The 19526-nt window shown below is 36.6% G+C and overlaps 1 protein-coding gene and 1 long non-coding RNA gene across 2 annotated transcripts; one reads left to right on the forward strand and one right to left on the reverse strand.

Moving 5' to 3' along the window:
* Positions 1-889: 889 nt before the first annotated feature.
* LOC114296108 (cytochrome P450 CYP736A12-like) lies at positions 890-7118 on the forward strand. The gene is made up of 2 exons (XM_082909027.1): positions 890-1630; positions 6047-7118. The coding sequence occupies exons 1-2, from the start codon at positions 1046-1048 to the stop codon at positions 6749-6751; spliced, it is 1290 nt and encodes a 429-aa protein (XP_082765153.1). The 5' UTR covers positions 890-1045; the 3' UTR covers positions 6752-7118.
* A 436-nt stretch (positions 7119-7554) lies between these two features.
* LOC145813535 (uncharacterized) lies at positions 7555-16114 on the reverse strand. The gene is made up of 2 exons (XR_014356674.1): positions 15779-16114; positions 7555-8586 (listed from the first exon to the last, which is right to left on the reverse strand). It is a non-coding gene; the product is annotated as an uncharacterized LOC145813535 (long non-coding RNA).
* Positions 16115-19526: the final 3412 nt, after the last annotated feature.

The raw sequence follows: 19526 nt of genomic DNA on the forward strand, positions 1-19526 counted from the left end.
ATTTTATGGATCAATAATGTTAGAGGGTTACAATTTTTGTGGTCATAATGACTCAAAACTGTCAAAACGACGTTATTTTGACATATTTTGCACCCAAAACGACGTCGTTTTGACAGTTTTGAGCCATTGTGGCCACAAAAACTGTGGCCCTCAAACATTTTCCTTTATGAATAAAGATTACTAGATAATTGTTAGGACCCGTTGGTTTTGAGTTATGTAAATAGAAGAGGATTAAGATAATAGAGATATTATTTAGTGTTGTGTTTGTTTATAGAGTTGAGAAGGGGATTAGGATGGTGAAAGTGATATAGATGGAGGTTAGAGAGGGAATTGAGATGGTGGTTGGGGAGATGATATTAAAAAAATAGTGAGGGGATTAGAAATTTTTTTATTTTTTATATATTGAGATTTTTTGTATAAATATTAATGTTTAATTTTTTATATTTTTTTATTTGTTTTATTATTTTATATAAAAATAATTTAACAATTCCTACATTAACAACTATCATCAAAACAAACACAATTTTACTTAATCTCCTCACTATCAATCCCCTCACTAACAATTCCCTCACTATGAATCTCCTCACTATGAATCTCCTCCATTCTACTTCTGAAAACAAACAAGGCCTAAGTTTCATTTGTGATGTGAATTGAATTTTTAATTTTTTAGTTTTTAGTTATTTTAGGTTTGAGTTAAAAAAATTTATTTGGGATATATTTTTTTTATTCTTTTAACTTTTGTGATAGAAAAAATAAAATAATTATGATTTAGATGTAAAAATTTTAAAAAGATTAATATTTTGAGATAATAAAAAATAAAATAAGAGATTAATATTTTTAAGATGAAAAAAGGTATAAATTTGGGAGGTTGGCTAGGCATTATGCTTTTATCATAGTTATCACATTCCAACCTCAACTACGTACCCAACAACATGAGCCCTTGCACACTTGCCATTCTTTTCTTTCTCTTTGGAGCCATTTGGTGGTCATTCCTCCACCACCTCCGTCGTCAAAAAAATAGTCGGAAAATTTTACCACCCGGTCTATGGGCTCTACCAATCATCGGGAACTCCACATGATAGGCACGCTCCCTCATTGTGCCCTCGAAGCCCTATCCAAAAAATACGGCCCAATCATGTTAGTCCAACTCAGCAACATCCCAACCATCGTAGTCTCATCCCCATGTGCTACCGAGCACTTCCTAAAGACCCACGACATGACCTTCGCTAGCCGGCCGAATATCCAAACGGCCAAGTACTTGTCCTATGGGAACAAAGGCATGGCTTTTACAACGTACAGGTCATATTGGCGTAATGTTAGAAAATTGTATACTTTAAAATTATTGAGTGTGGGGAAAACTGATGGGTATAGAGCGATGAGAAGGAAGGAGATGGAAGCGTTAGTGTGGCAGTTAAAGGTGGCGACGGCAGCGACAGCGGCAGCGCGTGAGGTAGTGGATTTGAGTGAGAAGGTAGAAGGGGTGATGGAGGACATGACTTGTAAGATGGTGTTTGGGAGGAGTAGTGATGAGAGGTTTGATTTGAAGGCTATTGTTCAGAAGTCTCTGGTATTAGTGGAAGCTTTCAATGTTGCAGACTTTGTCCCTACCTTGACTCCATTCGACCTCCATGTATGTTCACTTTCCTATGCTATGATAAGTCTAAGATGATGTTGGCTTGTCAAAAGTTAGGATTCAGATGGTTTAGGGATAAGTTTTTTTTCTCCTTTCCGAAGTACCAAAAAAAAAGGATAAGTTATTTTAGTGATTTTTTGATTTTTTATAAAAAAAAATGTGTAGAAAAGTAGAAAAAGTGATATGATAATTTATAGTGACTTTTTAGCTAAAATAGTTACTCCCCAAATGAGGCCTAAGATTATAAGAATGAAAATTATAGTGCTCGTATGGCCTGAAGAAGCTTAAGGCTTTTTGGCTAAAATAACCACAAAAAGATAAAATAAGCTACAAAATCAACAAAACAAAATATCACATCAAAATTATAATAATTAGGGTTGGGCATAGGGTTATTCGACCCACCCAAGCCGCCATACCCGATCCGACTTGCACACGTATGGGCGGTTTCACAAATACATTAGGGTCGGGTGCGGTTTGAATTCTTGCTAATTTTCAGGTTGTGGGCGGGTTGCAGGTTTGAACCACACCCGCCCAACCCGTCCGCAATAACCTTTTTTTTTTTTAAATGCTGGTTTCCCTAGTAATTTTGTGGCCAACACTTTTCTTTATGCTTAGGTAAATTTCATTTTCAATTTTTTTTTCTTCTTTCTCTTCCTTATCTTTAATTTATTCATTTGTTATTTCGTTCCAGTCTGCGTAGATGTATTCCTAATTTACATATATTATATATGTGTATTTGATTTCTATGAATTGAAGATTGCATGTAATTAAAGTTGGTGTTTGTCTTCAATGGGCAATGAAACAGTACAATTGATAAGGAGCTGGTGGTGGTGTTGATTTTATTTATTTATTTATTTTTGAATAATAAGTTTTGATCTTACCGTGTTAGGAATTGATTTTGTTGTGTTTTTTATTTTATAAGTTTTAATTCATTAATTAATATGTTGGAGCATTTTAGTAAAATTTGAAGAAAATGACCCAAAATAAATATTTACAAAATGGCCAAAAAAAAAATCAAAAATTAATTTTTAAAAGAAAAAATTCAAACCGCACTGTGGGCGGTTGCGGTTTGACTTTTTCCCAAACTGCGTAAATGCGGGAGTGTCAACACCGAACCGCGAACCGCACAAATCCTATTCGCGAGCACCCTTAATAATCATTTCATTTTTTCTCCCACAAAAGTGAAAAAAGTTGAAAAGTCTATCTCAAACGAGACTTTTTAGTCTTAGGTTAAAATAGTCAAAAAATTAAAAAGCTAAAAAGTCAACTTACATCCCAAATGAACCCATAGTATTGTGGTATTAGGTTGAAAATTTAAGATAAATTATATTTATTTGTGTATTAACGTGAATAAGTTTAATTTTTTTTGTTAAAATATGAGATGAAAAAAATTAGTATATTTTGAATATTTTTTTAATTTTTTACAAAAAAAACGTATAAAAGTTTTTAATTTTTTTTTTTTACTTTTTAAAATAGTTCTTTGATTTTTTGACTTTTTGATTTTGTTAATAATTGTTTTGCTAATGTAAGAAATTTCCAAACCAACCCTTGAGTGCCCGTTTGGCAGCTTTATCTTTTAAGTGAATTTTTTGAGTTTTTTATTTTTTTATGAAGTGACAAAAATTAGAAAATTAGTGCATTTGAAATAATTTTTGTAATTGAATAGGAAGTTATAAGGAAAAAAGTCACTGATATTACATATGATATGATATAATTTTTTTTCCTGTAACTTTTATTTTGATTTTTTTTTAGCCAGAAAACCTACAAATCAACATAGCCATAATTTTATGAAATTAACTAAACTCGCTTTACATAAAATATGAAATTATTAATTTTATTATTTATTGAAAAAATTAAATTTATCTAATAATCGTAACTTTTTATTTTATCTCGTTTATCTTTTAAAAAATAAACAATAAATATGTTTTTAAAAATAAATTTCATTATTTTAGAAATAGGCATGATAAGATTAAAAAATTATAATATTCGATTAAGTTAATTTTATTTATGGATAATAAATACGGAGGGCTTCGAATCTGGACATGTGGTGGGCCCTAAGCCCATCCCTTTCTCTAGATTTGGATTGAAGGATTTTGTTCGTACCCGTTATTGGATTCATATTTGATAATTTAAATCGTTCATTTGGTAATATATATCATTAAAAATAATAATAAATTGATTTAATAATTAATTTATTACATTTATAAAAAAAATAATTGACAACAACACTAAGACCTTGTTTGTGAATTTAGAAATTAATTATTTTAATTTTTTATATAAAAATATATATAAAAAAAAATAAGAAGAGTAATGTGAATAAAAAGCGAACATGCCACACATGATTTTGTGTAAGGAAAAGATGTCATAAACTTATGGGCCGCTAGACCCACTATTCAAGTTGTAACTTTGGCCATATTGGGGCTGAGTAAGGAATTCGTGAAATTTGTAATCTGATTCAGTCCAGTTCAATCTGATAGGTTTGGATTGATTTTTTGAATCTGTGATTCGATTTCAGATTGAACAATTAAAAATCCGTAGTCCACGGATTGATTCCGGATTGAACCCACGATTCCGGATTTGAACCGATCCGAACCGTATATAAATAGTCTATATTTTTATTATACATCCTCCCCATAGTATCTTCTTTTATTCCATATAAAACCTAAACTCAAACCTAAACCCGCATAATATCTTCTTTTATAACTTTTGTTTGTTAGTTTTTAGTTTTAATTTGTAATGGTTTAAATACTTATGGTAAAACCAATTTTCTTATGATTGTTTAAATTCAAGAACAATATGTCGCTATTATAGAAAGACATGTTGCTATTGTGGAACTAATATAGCGCTATGTTTATGTTTTTATGAAATTAAAGTGTTATATATACATTTTTTTGTTATTTAATTACGTGAATCCGTGGTCCTAAACCGATCCAATCCGTGTTTAAATGGATTGGCTCGGATTGGTTCCATGATTTAAACGGATTGGATTGGTTCTAATTTTTCAAGAACCGTAAATAACGGATTGGTACTGATTTTACCCCCAATCCGGTCCAATCCAGACCATGCTCACCCCGACGTATAGCCTTACTTTTCTGAAAGGAAAAATTCTTCGAATGTGGATTAATTTTTGATTTTTTTGACTATTTTAATTTAGAGTTAAAATAATTTTATTTGGGATAGATTTTTTGATTTTTTTAATTTTTATGAAACAAAAAATATAATGATTATAATTTAGATGTGATAACTTTTAACATGAGATTAAAAAACTTATTTTATTTTATTTTTAACCTAAAATAGCCCCAACCTATGCCAAACTCACATGCAAAACAAGTGGTTAGTTACTTCTAGAGTGTTCATACTTCTTTATCAATTATTATTTAACATGTTCTTTCATATTTCACAATAATTTCATATTTTTCATCAATCATAATATCATGGAACACTACGTGACCGTGCTCCAGTTGTACCCACAAGTGTCCTATAGCACAAGTAAAAAATAAAAAAATTTAAAAATACAATCCATTTGTTAGATTTTTTTTTAGTGAAATTTTTTTAAAAAAACCTTTTTTGGGTTCTATTTGACTAGACGAATTGAGGAATTTTGATTATTAATTTTTTTTTTAACATTTTAGATTTGTTTAAACATTTTATTTGTATGATAAGCAAAGGCTCCCTAAATTCCAACTCCACTTTTAAAAAGATGAATGTCATATTTCACGGAAATATTTCATCAAAACTTCTCACCTCTTATGCAATCTTTCCAAATGTCATAATCTCATAATATTTTTTTAAAGTGTTTTTAAAATTTTTAATATTTTCATATAATCAGCACGGATAAGAAAAAAAAAACCACATAATTTTAACAAACTTCTTAATCAGATGTGATGTGTAATGAATTTTCCCTTCTTTTATTTCCATTTTTTTTTCTCTTGACCCAAAATAAATGAATAAATAAAAGGTAAAATACATTGACTACTATTGAAATTTGGGAAAAAATATAATAAATTACAATTTGATATAATTATTGACCTCTATTTTAGTAAGTTTAAATGGACTAAACCTAATGTAGATATTGTGAAAATACAAAAATAAACAATGTAAAGTATACAGTTTCATGTAAAAAAATTGACGACAACATTTTTTTTATCAATATACCTAACAAATTATTGTTGAAGATGAGACTAAGTATTATATAAATTAAAATTACAAGAGACTCAATGTAATTAATTATGTTAAAATTGTGAGATTTATTGTATATTTTTCCCCCAAATATTAAGAGAGGTCCGTCTAATTAACCCATAAATAAATAAACAAAAGTAAACTCTAAACACACACACACACACACACAAAAAAAATGTCAAAATTGAATAATATGTCAACCATATGGCTTCTAATTATCGCATTTGAATTCAGGGTTTGACTCGAAGCTTCAAGGAAACCAGAAAGGCCATTGACACAATCTTGGAGATCATCATCACCGAGCACAAACAAGACCCTTCTAGGATTCACCAAACCCATGAGAAAAAAGGCTTCATTGATGTAATGTTGTCATTAATGAACAACAAATCCTCAACAACAACCCACGATGAGCTCTTCTACTCCATCGATCGCAACAACATCAAAGCAATCGCAATCGACATGATTGTCGGAGCGATCGACACCTTGACCACTACAATCGAGTGGGTCATGTCAGAGATCCTGACCCACCCAAGGGTGGCCCAAAAGCTCCAACAAGAACTCATGAGTGTCGTTGAAGGAGAGAGAATGGTGGCAGAAACGGATTTGGTAAAGTTGGAGTACTTGCAAATGGTTATTATAGAGACATTGAGGATCCACCTGGTCGCTCCATTATTGATCCCACGTGAATCGATGGAGGATATTGTCATCGATGGCTATTTCATACCTAAGAATTCACGGATTTTGGTGAATTCTTGGGCTATGGGCCGAGACCCGAGTATCTGGTCTGATAATGTTGGGGAGTTTTTACTCGAGAGGTTCATGGATGGGCACATGGACATCCGGGGAAGGGATTTTCAACTTATACCGTTCGGGTCAGGTCGGAGGGGATGCCCCGGGATGCATTTAGGGCTAACTAACATTCGGTTGGTGGTGGCTTAGTTGATGCATTACTATTGGGAATTGCCTAATGGGATGAAACCAAATGAATTGGATATGAGTGAGAAATTTGGCTTGTCATTGCCAAGAGCCAAACACTTGCTTGCAATTCCAACTTATCGCTTATAGAAATGTGCTCTCATGTGAGCTTTAAATATGTGTGCAAGTATTATTTATTTATTTATTGCTTTGATATACAATTTTATTAGTTGTTGTGTCTTATTTCTTTTATATTTGTTTAGATTATATGTGAGGATTACGCTTCTCTTTATTTTAGAGAGAAGCAACTATACGGTTGAATTTACTTTGTAAAATTTATCATGTGTGTTATTTTGATAATTCAAATAATTCATTTGTTCTTATTTTCTCTTGATTTTTTCTGTAATTAGATACTTGTCTATGCTTATATTCACATTTTCTTAAGTAGGAGGTGGCACCTCCTTAAGTGAGATGTGTGCAAATTTGGCTGTACTAATTACACCACTAATCTAAATAATATAGATCAACACTAATTAAATTAGATTGAAAAAACAAATAAATAAATCTATCATATAATTTTTATCATAACAAAAAAAATGTGGAGCTGTAGATTTTAAATCTTTCCTATTATTTCAGTATCCAAACTACAGAGAGAAAATCCATAGATTTCTATTGCTTAGATATTTGAAATCTATTGACTACAAATCCATTCTCAAACAAATCTAAATTAAAGTGGTGAAGGATGATTTTAGTCAAGAGGTATAAATGTTTTCTTTTACAATAAATAAATTTAAAGAGAATTATTATTTGCAGATTGGAATCAAAACTAAATAAATATGAATTAACCTTATATTTAAAATTTGCCTCGGGCAAATTACATAGGCTAAAAAATGTATTTTGCCCCCACTCCGTCAAGGCAAGTTCAACTTCATAGAAACTATACAATTCAAGTGAGATGTATACCTGTTGCATTGCTTACAATCGTAAACCCGGTGGTTCGGGTCTCTTCCTTTCTCACAAGCATCGCATATGACCTCTTTTGAGCCATCTTGGTCTTGAAGAGGACGAGTAAGGGTGAGAACGTGACTATGAGGTCGGTGTTTTAGGCTAAGATGTAGCAAAACACAATTAACATGCATAATTATTGAGCAATCAAAACAACTATAGAAGGCACCTTTGCATAATTAACATCCATTGTCAATGTTTGAGTGGAAATGACAACTATACGTCTCTGGAAAAGAATATTCGAGTGAGGATGGGTCGAGGAAAGGTAGACAATCGAAAGGTTCAAGTTGCTCCTTGTGGGGTTTCTTGGCACAAGATTTGTGGAGGATTAGACCACATTGGGTACATTTGTAGTAAGTTCGACATGGATGACCCGAGATGAGTTTCTGACACTTTGTACAAGTAACATTGTTGCCATTGTTATCCTCATCCTTGATCTCTTCACTTAAACGATGCAAGTGTATAGATTGCTCGTCTTTCTGCTGCTCGCATTTTTTTTATTCATGACTGGAAATTTAGACTCTTCCTCTCCTTCAAGGGTTCTAAAACCGCTATTTATCCACTGATTGAAGTCGACGCGGTGGCTTTATTGGTAGATAGAAAGACGAGACACGGCATAATTGACACGCTTAATAATGTGGGCAATAGTTTCCACCGTGAGTGAGCTTGCGGATGTCGCCAATGTCATAATCAAAGGACTCATTGAACTTTTCCAAAAACATCTTAAGATCATCCCATGTTGAAGGCATGTACCAACTGGTGACACCATCAACAACCCCTTGTTGTCTCTCTAGACGTTTCCTCTATTCTACTCTATCACTTGATATGCACTCAACGATAAATAAGATGGGCTCCTGTAAATAGGGACAGATGCAGAATTCAACATAAAAGGGACGAACATATTTACTAATATATATATATATATATATAATAAAATAAAATAAAAAAACAAAAAAAAGAGAGAAGTATGAGCTACAATATCAGTTTTTACATATATAAAAAATAATAATGATATGAAAGCATATATAAATTTGTTTTCTTTAGCAACTATAAAATAGTTTATTTATTAAAGTGATATATTTTGAATTGTATTTGTTAGTGTAGCATTATGTTAGTGTAGTGCATTATGTTAGTGTATCATTATCTTTGTGTAGTGTAGCATTATGCTAGTGTAGCATTATGTTAGTGTTATGTTAGTGTAGCATTATGTTAGTGTATCATAATGTTAGTGTAGTGTAGCATTATGTTAGTGTAGCATTATATCATTATTTAATTGTTCATAGGCATCCAAGGCATCCTCTATAAATAGAGTGCCTTCTTTGTATAATTGAAATATACAACTTATAGAAACAATTGTGCCTCTCTCTCTCTCTCTATTCGCTCATCTCTATCTTCTCTTACTTTCTCCAATTATTATTTCATGGTATCAGAGCACAGTGTTACATTTCTGGCATTTTGCAATTTTGGTGTTTAGTCCCATCCACAGCGGCACTACATCAAACCACTCGGAATTTCCTCACGATTCCAACGGCACCAAGCCCGGCCTCAGAAAACCTTTCACGCGCCCACACGCGCCGCCAGTGTCCACTGCGCGTCACCATTTCCGCCACCACTCTCACACGCGCCCGCACGCGCCATCCGTTGTTTCTCCCTTCCGACACGCGCCTACACGCACCCACACGACCCGCGGCTGACGTCAGCCCTGCCTCTCCCGTACGCCGCGCCTGCTACTGTGCGCCTCTCGTGCGCCGTTTCACTACTGTGCACCCGCGTGCGCCAAATCCGCTACCGTGCGCCGCGTCTGCGCCTGCCGCTACCGTGCACCGCCGCTTCCTGCTAACGTGTTCCTTCCTACACTCTGCTAACGTGCGCCGCTGACATATTTGCTGACATCATCTCTGTCCAGCATACCTTTCCTGGCTATTTTCGACCTTCCGGACTCACTGGCACACTCTGTTTTACCTAATTTTGCTCCTACAGGTCTATCATATTACTTTAAACCCTATTCAACTAGTATTATGGATCGTCATGATGCCTCCTATCCTATTTCCGTTATTTTGAATGGTTCAAACTATGTTCTGTGGGCCCAAGCCATGTCCTCCTTCCTAAAAGGGAAGAAGCTCTGGCGAATTGTCACCGGGGATGTGACTAAACCGGTGAAAGACAGTGACACTAATGAAACTACTGTTCCTACTGCTACATTTGAAGACCGACTTGAGGAATGGGACAGTAAGAATTACCAAATCATTACCTGGTTTCGTAATACCTCTGTTACATCTATCAGTCTTCAATTTGGTCGCTTTCAGCTTGACTCTGTAACTACTCCTACAAAAGACATCTGGGATTTCTTAAAAGAACGATACCAGACTACTGGTCTTGCCCACCAATATCAACTTCAGAACCAACTTCACCGCATGCGCCAAGAATCCACTCAGTCCATTAATGACTTCCTTTCTCAAATGTACTCTGTTTGGGATCAGCTTGCTCTTTCAGAACCAACTTGGCATACCCCCGAAGATGCTGTTTTATTTACTATCTATCGCAACCAGCAAAGGTTGGTGCATTTTCTTATGGCTCTTACTTCCTCCTTTGAGCCCGTACGTGCCTCTCTGCTTCATCGCCATCCATTGCCCACTCTTGAACAAGAAATTTCTGAGTTGCTATCAGAGGAGACGCGTCTTGGTACTCTTCAAACTCATCATGTGGACTCTGTTCTGGCCATTCCTCCGTACCGGCCATCATTTACCCAACGGACCACTGCTTGCCTCTATTGTCAGAATCGGGGTCTTCCTTCAACCCATATCCTGGTCAATTGCCCCGTCAGATCCTGCCGCTACTGCAACAAACTTGGTCCTGGTCATCTGCAACAGGATTGTTTTCGCAATCCATCCCGATCATCGTCCAATAGCCACTCCTCTCGCGGTGGCTCTGCCCGGGGAAGCTTTCATCGTTTCGGGAATCAGTCTCATCACACTGCTACTACTGCTTCTAGGAATCAGCCTCATCCCACTGCTGCTGCTGCTTCTGGGAATCAGTCTCCCCACACTGATGCTGTCACCTCTGCGGGGTTCTCTGAGTCGTCTGCTCCGTCTACCCCTCGCTTTTCTCCAACGGATGTAGAGGCCATGCTCAAACAACTTCTCTCCCCATCTGGTACACCTCCTCCTACTGCTTTGTCTGTAATCCCAGGTAACTCTTCTTGGTATTTTGACTCTGCCTGTTGTAATCATATGACCTCCAGTTCTACTATCTTTTCTTCCTTCTCTTCTTCTCCTCATATTCCCTCAATACATACTGCTGATGGTTCCCTCATGTCTGTCCGTCATATTGGTACTGTTTCCACCTCTTCTTTATCTATCCCTCAAGTTTATCATATCCCTGCTCTTACCTTAAACCTTATTTCCATTGGTCAATTATGTGAACTTGGTCTAACTGTCACATTTTCTGCTACTGATTGTTTGGTACAGGACCCTCAGACGGGGCAGACTATTGGGATCGGCCGTAAGCATGGACGTCTCTATGAACTCATTCACCTTCATGTTCCTGCCTCTCCTCCGATTGCTGCTCCTACATCTACTTCCTCATTATCTCCCTTTCATCTTTGGCATTGTCGTTTAGGGCATATTTCTGTTAATCGCTTACGGTCTTTGGTTTCTAGTGGACAGTTGGGTCATGTAATTCCCGATAATTTCAATTGTATCCCCTGTCAACTTGCCAAACAACCTGCTTTATCATTTAATAAAAGTACTTCAGTTTCCCTTGCACCTTTTGATCTTATCCATTCCGATATTTGGGGGCCCTCCCCTACTACTACTATGGGGGGATCCCGCTATTTTGTTGTCTTTATTGATGATTTTTCCCGGTTTACTTGGCTTTTTTTCATGAAAACTAGGTCTGAACTTAAACACATTTATTATAGATTTGCCCAAATGGTCCACACCCAATTCTCCAAAACCATCAAAATTTTTCGCTCTGACAATGCTATGGAATATCGGGATTCTGATTTCCTTTCCTTTCTTCAGCATCATGGTGCACTGCCTCATCGTTCTTGTGCTGGCACCTCCCAGCAAAATGGCCGTGCTGAACGGAAACATAGGCATATTCTTGACACTACTCGCGCCCTTCTTCTCTCTTCTTCCTGCCCTGAAAACTTTTGGGGGGAAGCTGCCCTCACTGCTGTTTACACTATCAATTGTGCTCCTTCTCCTGTCATCCATAATCAAACTCCCTTTGAACGTCTACATGGCACTCCCCCTCCTTACGCCAATCTCCGGGTTTTTGGCTCTGCCTGCTTTGTTCTACTTCAATCCCATGAACACACCAAGCTTGAACCTCGTTCTCGTCTTTGTTGCTTTCTTGGGTATGGAATTGAACATAAAGGCTTTCGCTGTTGGGATCCTCTCTCTAAACGTCTTCGTATCTCCCGCCATGTCGTTTTCTGGGAGCACCAAATGTTTTCCTCGCTATCCTCTTTTCACTTACCCGCACTCTCCACTACTGTACTGTTTACTAATCCTTCTGTAGATCTTTTCTCTGCTGATTTTGATACAGGTTCCTCCTCCATCGAGACGCCCTTGCTCACTCCTGATCCTGTCCAGCCTGCTCTCCCTGAAGGTCTACCTCTTATTGCCACACCTCCTTCTCCACCGGTTCTTCCTCCCACCGATCCTCCTACGGGTCGACCACGCTGGGTAACTCAACCTCCTATCCATCTTCGTGATTATATTGTTGGATCTGCTGCCTTCTCTACTTATGAACCTACCTCCTATCGTGAGGCTTGTACTAATCCTCTTTGGCAGCAAGCTATGACCGATGAACTACAGGCCTTGGACAAAGCTCATACTTGGGATCTTGTTGATCTTCCTCCTGGCAAGACTGCCATTGGCTGCAAATGGGTTTACAAAATCAAAACACATTCTGATGGCTCTATTGAACGCTACAAAGCTCGTCTTGTTGCCAAGGGTTTCAACCAGGAATATGGTATTGATTATGAGGAGACATTCTCTCATGTTGCTCGGCTAACCTCTGTTCGCAGTTTACTTGCTGTTGCTGCTGCTCGCCACTAGGGGCTCTTTCAGATGGATGTCAAAAATGCTTTCCTCAATGGTCATCTTATTGAGGAGGTCTACATGCAACCTCCACCTGGGTCCACTTTTCCCCCTCATCAGGTTTGCAAACTACAGCGTGCTCTCTATGGCCTCAAGCAAGCACCTCGTGCTTGGTTTGCTACGTTCAGTTCTACCATTCATGATTTTGGGTTCACCTCTAGCTCCTATGACTCTGCTCTTTTTATCCGGACTACTTCTCATGGTACCACTCTTCTTCTTCTGTATGTGGATGATATGATTATCACTGGTAATGATGAAGCTGGTATTCTCCACCTCAAACAGTTTCTCCACCGCCAGTTTGAGATGAAGGACCTTGGTACTCTTAACTACTTCTTAGGCCTTGAAGTCTCTCATGATTCTATTGGTTCCTATTTGTCCCAGACCAAATATGTATCCGATCTTCTGGCTCGTGCTGGTCTGACTGATTGCAAAACTACCTCTACTCCAGTCGATCCTCAGATTCGTCTCACTCCTCTCGATGGGACTCTTCTCTCTGATGCTACTCTTTATCGCCAACTCGTCGGCAGCCTTGTCTATCTCACAATAACTCGTCCTGACATTGCCTATGCTGTTCACATTGTCAGTCAGTACATGTCGGCTCCTCGCACTCCCCACTATACTGCTCTACTCCGCATCCTTCGCTACCTCAAAGGCACTCTGTTCCATGGTCTTCACTTCTCTGCTTCCTCCTCTCTTGAACTGCGTGCCTTTTCCGATGCTGATTGGGCTGGGGATCCTACGGATCGACGCTCCACCACGGGATTCTGCTTCTTCTTAGGGGACTCTCTTCTTGCTTGGCGTAGCAAAAAACAATCCCTCACTGCCCGCTCTAGCACCGAAGCTGAATACCGAGCTCTTGCTGATACTACTCAGGAACTTCTCTGGCTTCGCTGGCTCCTTGCTGATATGGGTGTTTCTTCTTCTGATCCTACCCCTCTCTATTGTGACAATCAGAGTGCCATTCAGATTGCTCACAATGATGTTTTTCATGATCGCACCAAACATATTGAGATTGATTGTCATTTCATTCGCCAGCATGTTACCTGTGGTACTGTTCGTCTTTTCTCTATCGCTTCCGTCGATCAACCCGCTGATATCTTCACTAAGGCTCATCCTCCTGGCCGCTTCAATGATCTTGTTTCCAAACTCAACTTGGTTGATGCTTTCCCTCCTTGAGTTTGCGGGGGGATGTTAGTGTAGCATTATGTTAGTGTAGTGCATTATGTTAGTGTATCATTATCTTTGTGTAGTGTAGCATTATGTTAGTGTAGCATTATGTTAGTGTTATGTTAGTGTAGCATTATGTTAGTGTTTCATTATGTTAGTATAGTGTAGCATTATGTTAGTGTAGCATTATATCATTATTTAATTGTTCATAGGCATCCAAGGCATCCTCTATAAATAGAGTGCCTTCTTTGTGTAATTGAAATATACAACTTATAGAAACAATTGTGCCTCTCTCTCTCTCTCTCTCTCTCTCTATTCGCTCATCTCTATCTTCTCTTACTTTCTCCAATTATTATTTCAGTATTTAACACTCTTTCATATCATTGAAAACATATGTGATAGAATTGCCATAAAAATTTCAAATAATGTTTCTCGATAAATTTAATCAAGTAACTGGACAACTTATCTTTTGATCGACAGAAAAGTAATCTTTATTGATGTAGTCAGAGTACAATACAGCAGACAAAACGTCAATAAAGAGCATGAGTGCAAGAAGTATCAAAGCACAACTAAACGATCCCAACTAGGTTGGCACTGAAGAGCTCACCCAATCATTTGCTAGCACATCACAAGTTGGTGAGAAACCAACAAATAAGAACAACTAAAAAACAAAGGAGCTTAACAATATTCGAAACAATTGATTGACAACAAACAACTAGAACTACACTCTAACTGCTATTGAGCTCACATTGTATCCAACATCACCCAACAAAGTGCTTCAGTAGCAGTAGCAAACACAAGCAGATAACATGAGTGTTGAACCCAAACACAAGACCTGCAAATCAGGCAGCACCCTTTCCTCCTAGACACAATCATACCTGCAAACAGAGCTAACTACCAACACCATGGCCAACACCAAATCTAATCTGCTCCAGGTTATCCATGAGATCATGAATAGAGTATTAGTAATACTACAAACCCAGACTTAACTACCCAAAAATTACCCAAAATTATCATCTTGTGGTTTGGATTCATTTTACATAGACCCTACATTACATAAATTCAATCTCAACCACACATTTCCATTTGGGGTAAATTCAGGAGCCATACATCTGGGTCCATACACTTATTCATAGAGTATGGCTGCTCTTTAGATGATGATCTTACCCACAAGGCAGCTCTCAATTTTATCAAATCACATAACTCTGGCATATCAAGCTGACGTTCATTAAAAACACAATCATTTCTTTGTTTCCAAATGGGCCAAAGAACAGCGAAGGAAATAACTCTCTAGATTTTTCTTGCCAACCTTTTGACTCTTAACCCTAGTCACCATTGAAACAAACTCTCCACTGACCCTGGTTGTACCCACTGAATTCCCATCAATTGACCATATATGTGACCAAACTTTCTAAATTAGAGGACAAGAGAGGAGAACACGATTACATGACTCCTCTTCATCTTTACAGAACACATAAAGAGAGCTCACATTATCCCCATGAATACCAAAGAAAGACACCAGTTCTAATTTTCCCCTTCCAATCTAACCACCCAAAGAATTGGGCTTTAGGATTTGCAATCGATCATAGTTTTAATAAATTAATTTCTTTTATTTATTTTAACCAAAATAGTTTCATATTTTTATAGATTTCATAAATATATAGAGATGATCATTTAAATTTTGAGCCACATAAATTTAAAAAATAAAAAATAAAAAAGAGAGCAAACTTGTATAATTTAGAGATAATTATCAATATCCATTCTTAATTACCTGTAGAAGTTGAAAGTTGAAGCAAACGATCTCGATGGGAAGTACGAGAGAGGGGGGAGTCGAGGACGACTGAGAGGTCCAAAAAAAGCTGGATCAAAGTTGTTTGGCAGACTACTTAGAACGATAACGTGTTGAGGTGCTCTGCGGATCGGCTCATGAAAGTTGATGGCAGCTGCTAAAGCGTTGTGATGCAGCTGCGAACATTATTTAGCTTGAGAAGAACACAACCCAAGTCTTGTGTTAGTAACTTTGCCAAAGTGCTTTTCCTTGTGTATGGATGACCCTCCATTGCTATGATCATTTGGGGTTGTACTAACCCCATCTCTCTCTCTCTCTCTCTCTGAAGTTTGATGACTCTTATGATCCAACAACAATCTATTCACAATCTTCACTTTAATGTATTCATTTTAATTTTTTTTTTTAATCACGTATCTAGCCAATTTTCATACATCCTAACTAATTTTTGGATCAGAGCAAATGTCATGTATGAATTGACTCCAAAAAAAAATTATTGCAATTAGTGAATATTGAACATGAGACCTTGTGAAAGTACACCCCAAGTCCCAAGTTATGCCACTAAGCCAACCTATTGAGTTACTTTAATGTGTTCATATTGATGTTCTTCGTATCCATTTTGAAATTAAAGATATTTATTTATTTATTGATTATTATTATTATTATTATTTTTAGAGGGATTTGGATCCTTTTCACTCATAGGTTGTAGTAGGTGTGATGTAGGGATGTAAAAATGGTCCATGTCCCGTGGGCAGCCCGAAGCCCGTTCGCGACCCTGTGGTGAAGGCATTGGCCTTCCCCAGTAGAGAGTCAAGTTCAACTCTTGGGGGCGCGAAATGTTAGGTAATTTCTAGTAGTTCTTTACAGAAACCTCGCGCTATTTTCCGATCGAAACTTGACCCTGCTGAGGGTGATCGATGAGCTCCATTGATACCTCGGTGGTGGGCCTCTTCTTATAGGTTGAATTAAATCAGGCCAACAACCGATTATCCCGAGACCTAGGCCTACGGATGCCATGATGACACCTTAGAACATCCTCTTCTTCTTGATAAAAAAAAAAAAAAAAGACTTGTTGAAGCAACATTAATTACTTCTCTGCAGGCAAGTGAATTGATTCCAAAAAATTCATGCAGCTTAGGTGACATGTAAACTCACAATCTGGACAGTAGTACATCATGTGCTTTGGGTTTCTTTTTTCCTCGCAAACGTCGCAATAATACTCGCCAGAACCATCGTCTTCATAAAAAAACACAAGGCAGAGAGGGTGCCAATGAATTTTGTTCTTAAAGCTAAAGGGTAACAGGGCACAGCCGACATCAAATTGAGTCTTGCAGTGACGGCAAGAGTAGAATGAGGGTTTTCCCATATTAAGCCTCTTTTGCATCCTATTTTCCAAATTAGGCCTAATTTGGACGGATTTCTTAAACTAGGCTAAAGCGCTATTACAAATCGCGCTTTCACTGTTTGGAGTCCAAAACTTGATGAATAGTGAAGGTGCTATTGTGAATCGCGATTTTAATTAAGAAAACGTTATTTGAAATAGCGATATTAAGGTAAAAAAATTTTCCTGAATAAAACGCTATTCTAAATAGCGCTTTATTTGTGGATTCGTTTTATGAGGAAAACGCTATTTCAAAGAGCGATTTTACTGTGCATTTCTTTTGTAAAGAAAACGCTATTCGTAATAGCGTTTTCACTGTTAAACGCGAATTGAAAGAACGCTTTCAGTGTTCATTTATTTCTTGGTAAGCAGGTTATTTTTTAATATTTTGTTTTTTTTTCCTGTTGTCATTGTTTTGGTGATAATGTGATTCATAATTTTTTTTGGCTTTACTAAAGCCATTGTCATGTTAAAATTTATTTTTTTTCTTTTGTTTTTGTTTTTGTTTTGGTTTAGAATGTGTAATTCAGATATTTTACATAATATGAGAAAAACCTCTTTTCATATATTAATTTTACATAATATTTATCATATATATAATTTTAAAATCATATTCATTTAGATATTATTAAGCCAATCATGTTCATTTACAAAAGTCATGGTTTCACTATTCACTATTGTAAGCATGGATTGAAACCACACTTTCACTGTTCATTTAAATTAGATTTAATTTTTTTTTGTAAATATTTTTTTTCTGTTGTCATTATTTCGGTGATAATGTAATTCATAAATTTTGTTTGGCTTTACTGAAACCGTTCTCATGTTAAATTTTTTATTTTTTCTTTTGTCTTTGTTTTGGTTTAGAAAATGTAATTCAAAAATTTTTTTGGTCTTTACTAAAGCCGTTTTCATGTAAATTTTTTTTGTTTATTGTTTTGTGTTTGTTTTGGGTTAGAAGGTGATAATGTAATTAATAATTTTTTTTTTGCTTTACTAAAGTTGTTTTCATGTAAATTTTTTTTTTCTTTTGTCTTTGTTTTGGGTTTGAAGGTGTTATTCAGAAAATTATTTTGGCTTTACTAAAGCCGTTTTCATTTAAATATACATATATATTTATTCTTTTATCTTTATTTTGGGTTAGAAGGTGAGAATGTAATTTAAAAAACCAGTTTAGTAAAACCGTTTTGTACCCGTTTTCATTAAAAAAAATTATTTTTTTGTTTCATCTTTGTTTTGGGTTAGAAGGTGATATGCATGCTCTACAGTCCGAAGTACACCCACACACTGTGCAGCTCGACGAGCAACGACGAAGGGTGAGACGCGAAGACCACCGCAGAGTAGGCCAAGAAGACAAAGGCCACCGCGAGAGCTCCTAAAATAAATTTTGTCAACATTTTTGTAATAAAACGTAATACATAATATTCGAAGTCACTAATTTACTAAATACTCATACAGGCATGAAAACAACATAACTGAAGTTACAAATGTAATAGTTTTCAGTTACATAGGTAGTACAGACATAATTCTCCCACAAAAATACATTCTGGACACCATGAACTAAACACACATTACAGGCATCCTGGACACCCTGAACTGAACACAATATATAAACATAACAGTTAGACAGACAAACACCTAATTCATGACCTAATATTGCATATTAATAGCCGCAACATTTGACAGACACAATACATAAACATAAACATAAACATAAACATAAACATAACAATTATACTTATTGTAACACAGACATTACATATTAACGCATGACCTAATATTGCTGAAGTGTAGACATTAACACCTAATTCGCGCTTAAATCGACAGGTGGCTCAGAGTCTGAATAATTCGAAAGCTCAGCGTCAGAGACAAGCTCAGGATCCTCCATGATACCCTTGATAGCCGCAACATTTGGTTCTGTTCTGTTCTTCTGGGCATCCTTCTTAACTATGTATAGCTACATATCGCGGGCTAACCTACAGCTCATTTGAGAAATCTCACGTTGTAGTCTTTCACATAGTCGATCAACATTATCAGGATCTTCCTTTTGGATCTCAACAGAACGTGCTTTTGGCACCTTCAGTCGATTTTCCCGACATAATCTTTTCATTTGCACTCGCTCTATAAATAATGCGGGCCACTTCAGAAGTCTAGCGTTTGCTAAACCATATCCTGTTTGATTATCTGATGGATCCTCCACCAAACCACATGGATCTCGATAGTACTTGGGCATGACAAAATGTCGCTTCCCAAACCTATCATGATAAGCACAAGAGGCATCTAACAAAGTAAATGGTGTTTCATCTTCAGCATCACCACTTCCTCTTCCCCCTCCTCGTCGTGAACTGTCACCCC

The sequence above is a fragment of the Camellia sinensis genome, chromosome 15 (assembly GCF_055761805.1).
Source record: "Camellia sinensis isolate YWXY chromosome 15, ASM5576180v1, whole genome shotgun sequence".
Taxonomy (NCBI): Eukaryota; Viridiplantae; Streptophyta; class Magnoliopsida; order Ericales; family Theaceae; genus Camellia; species Camellia sinensis.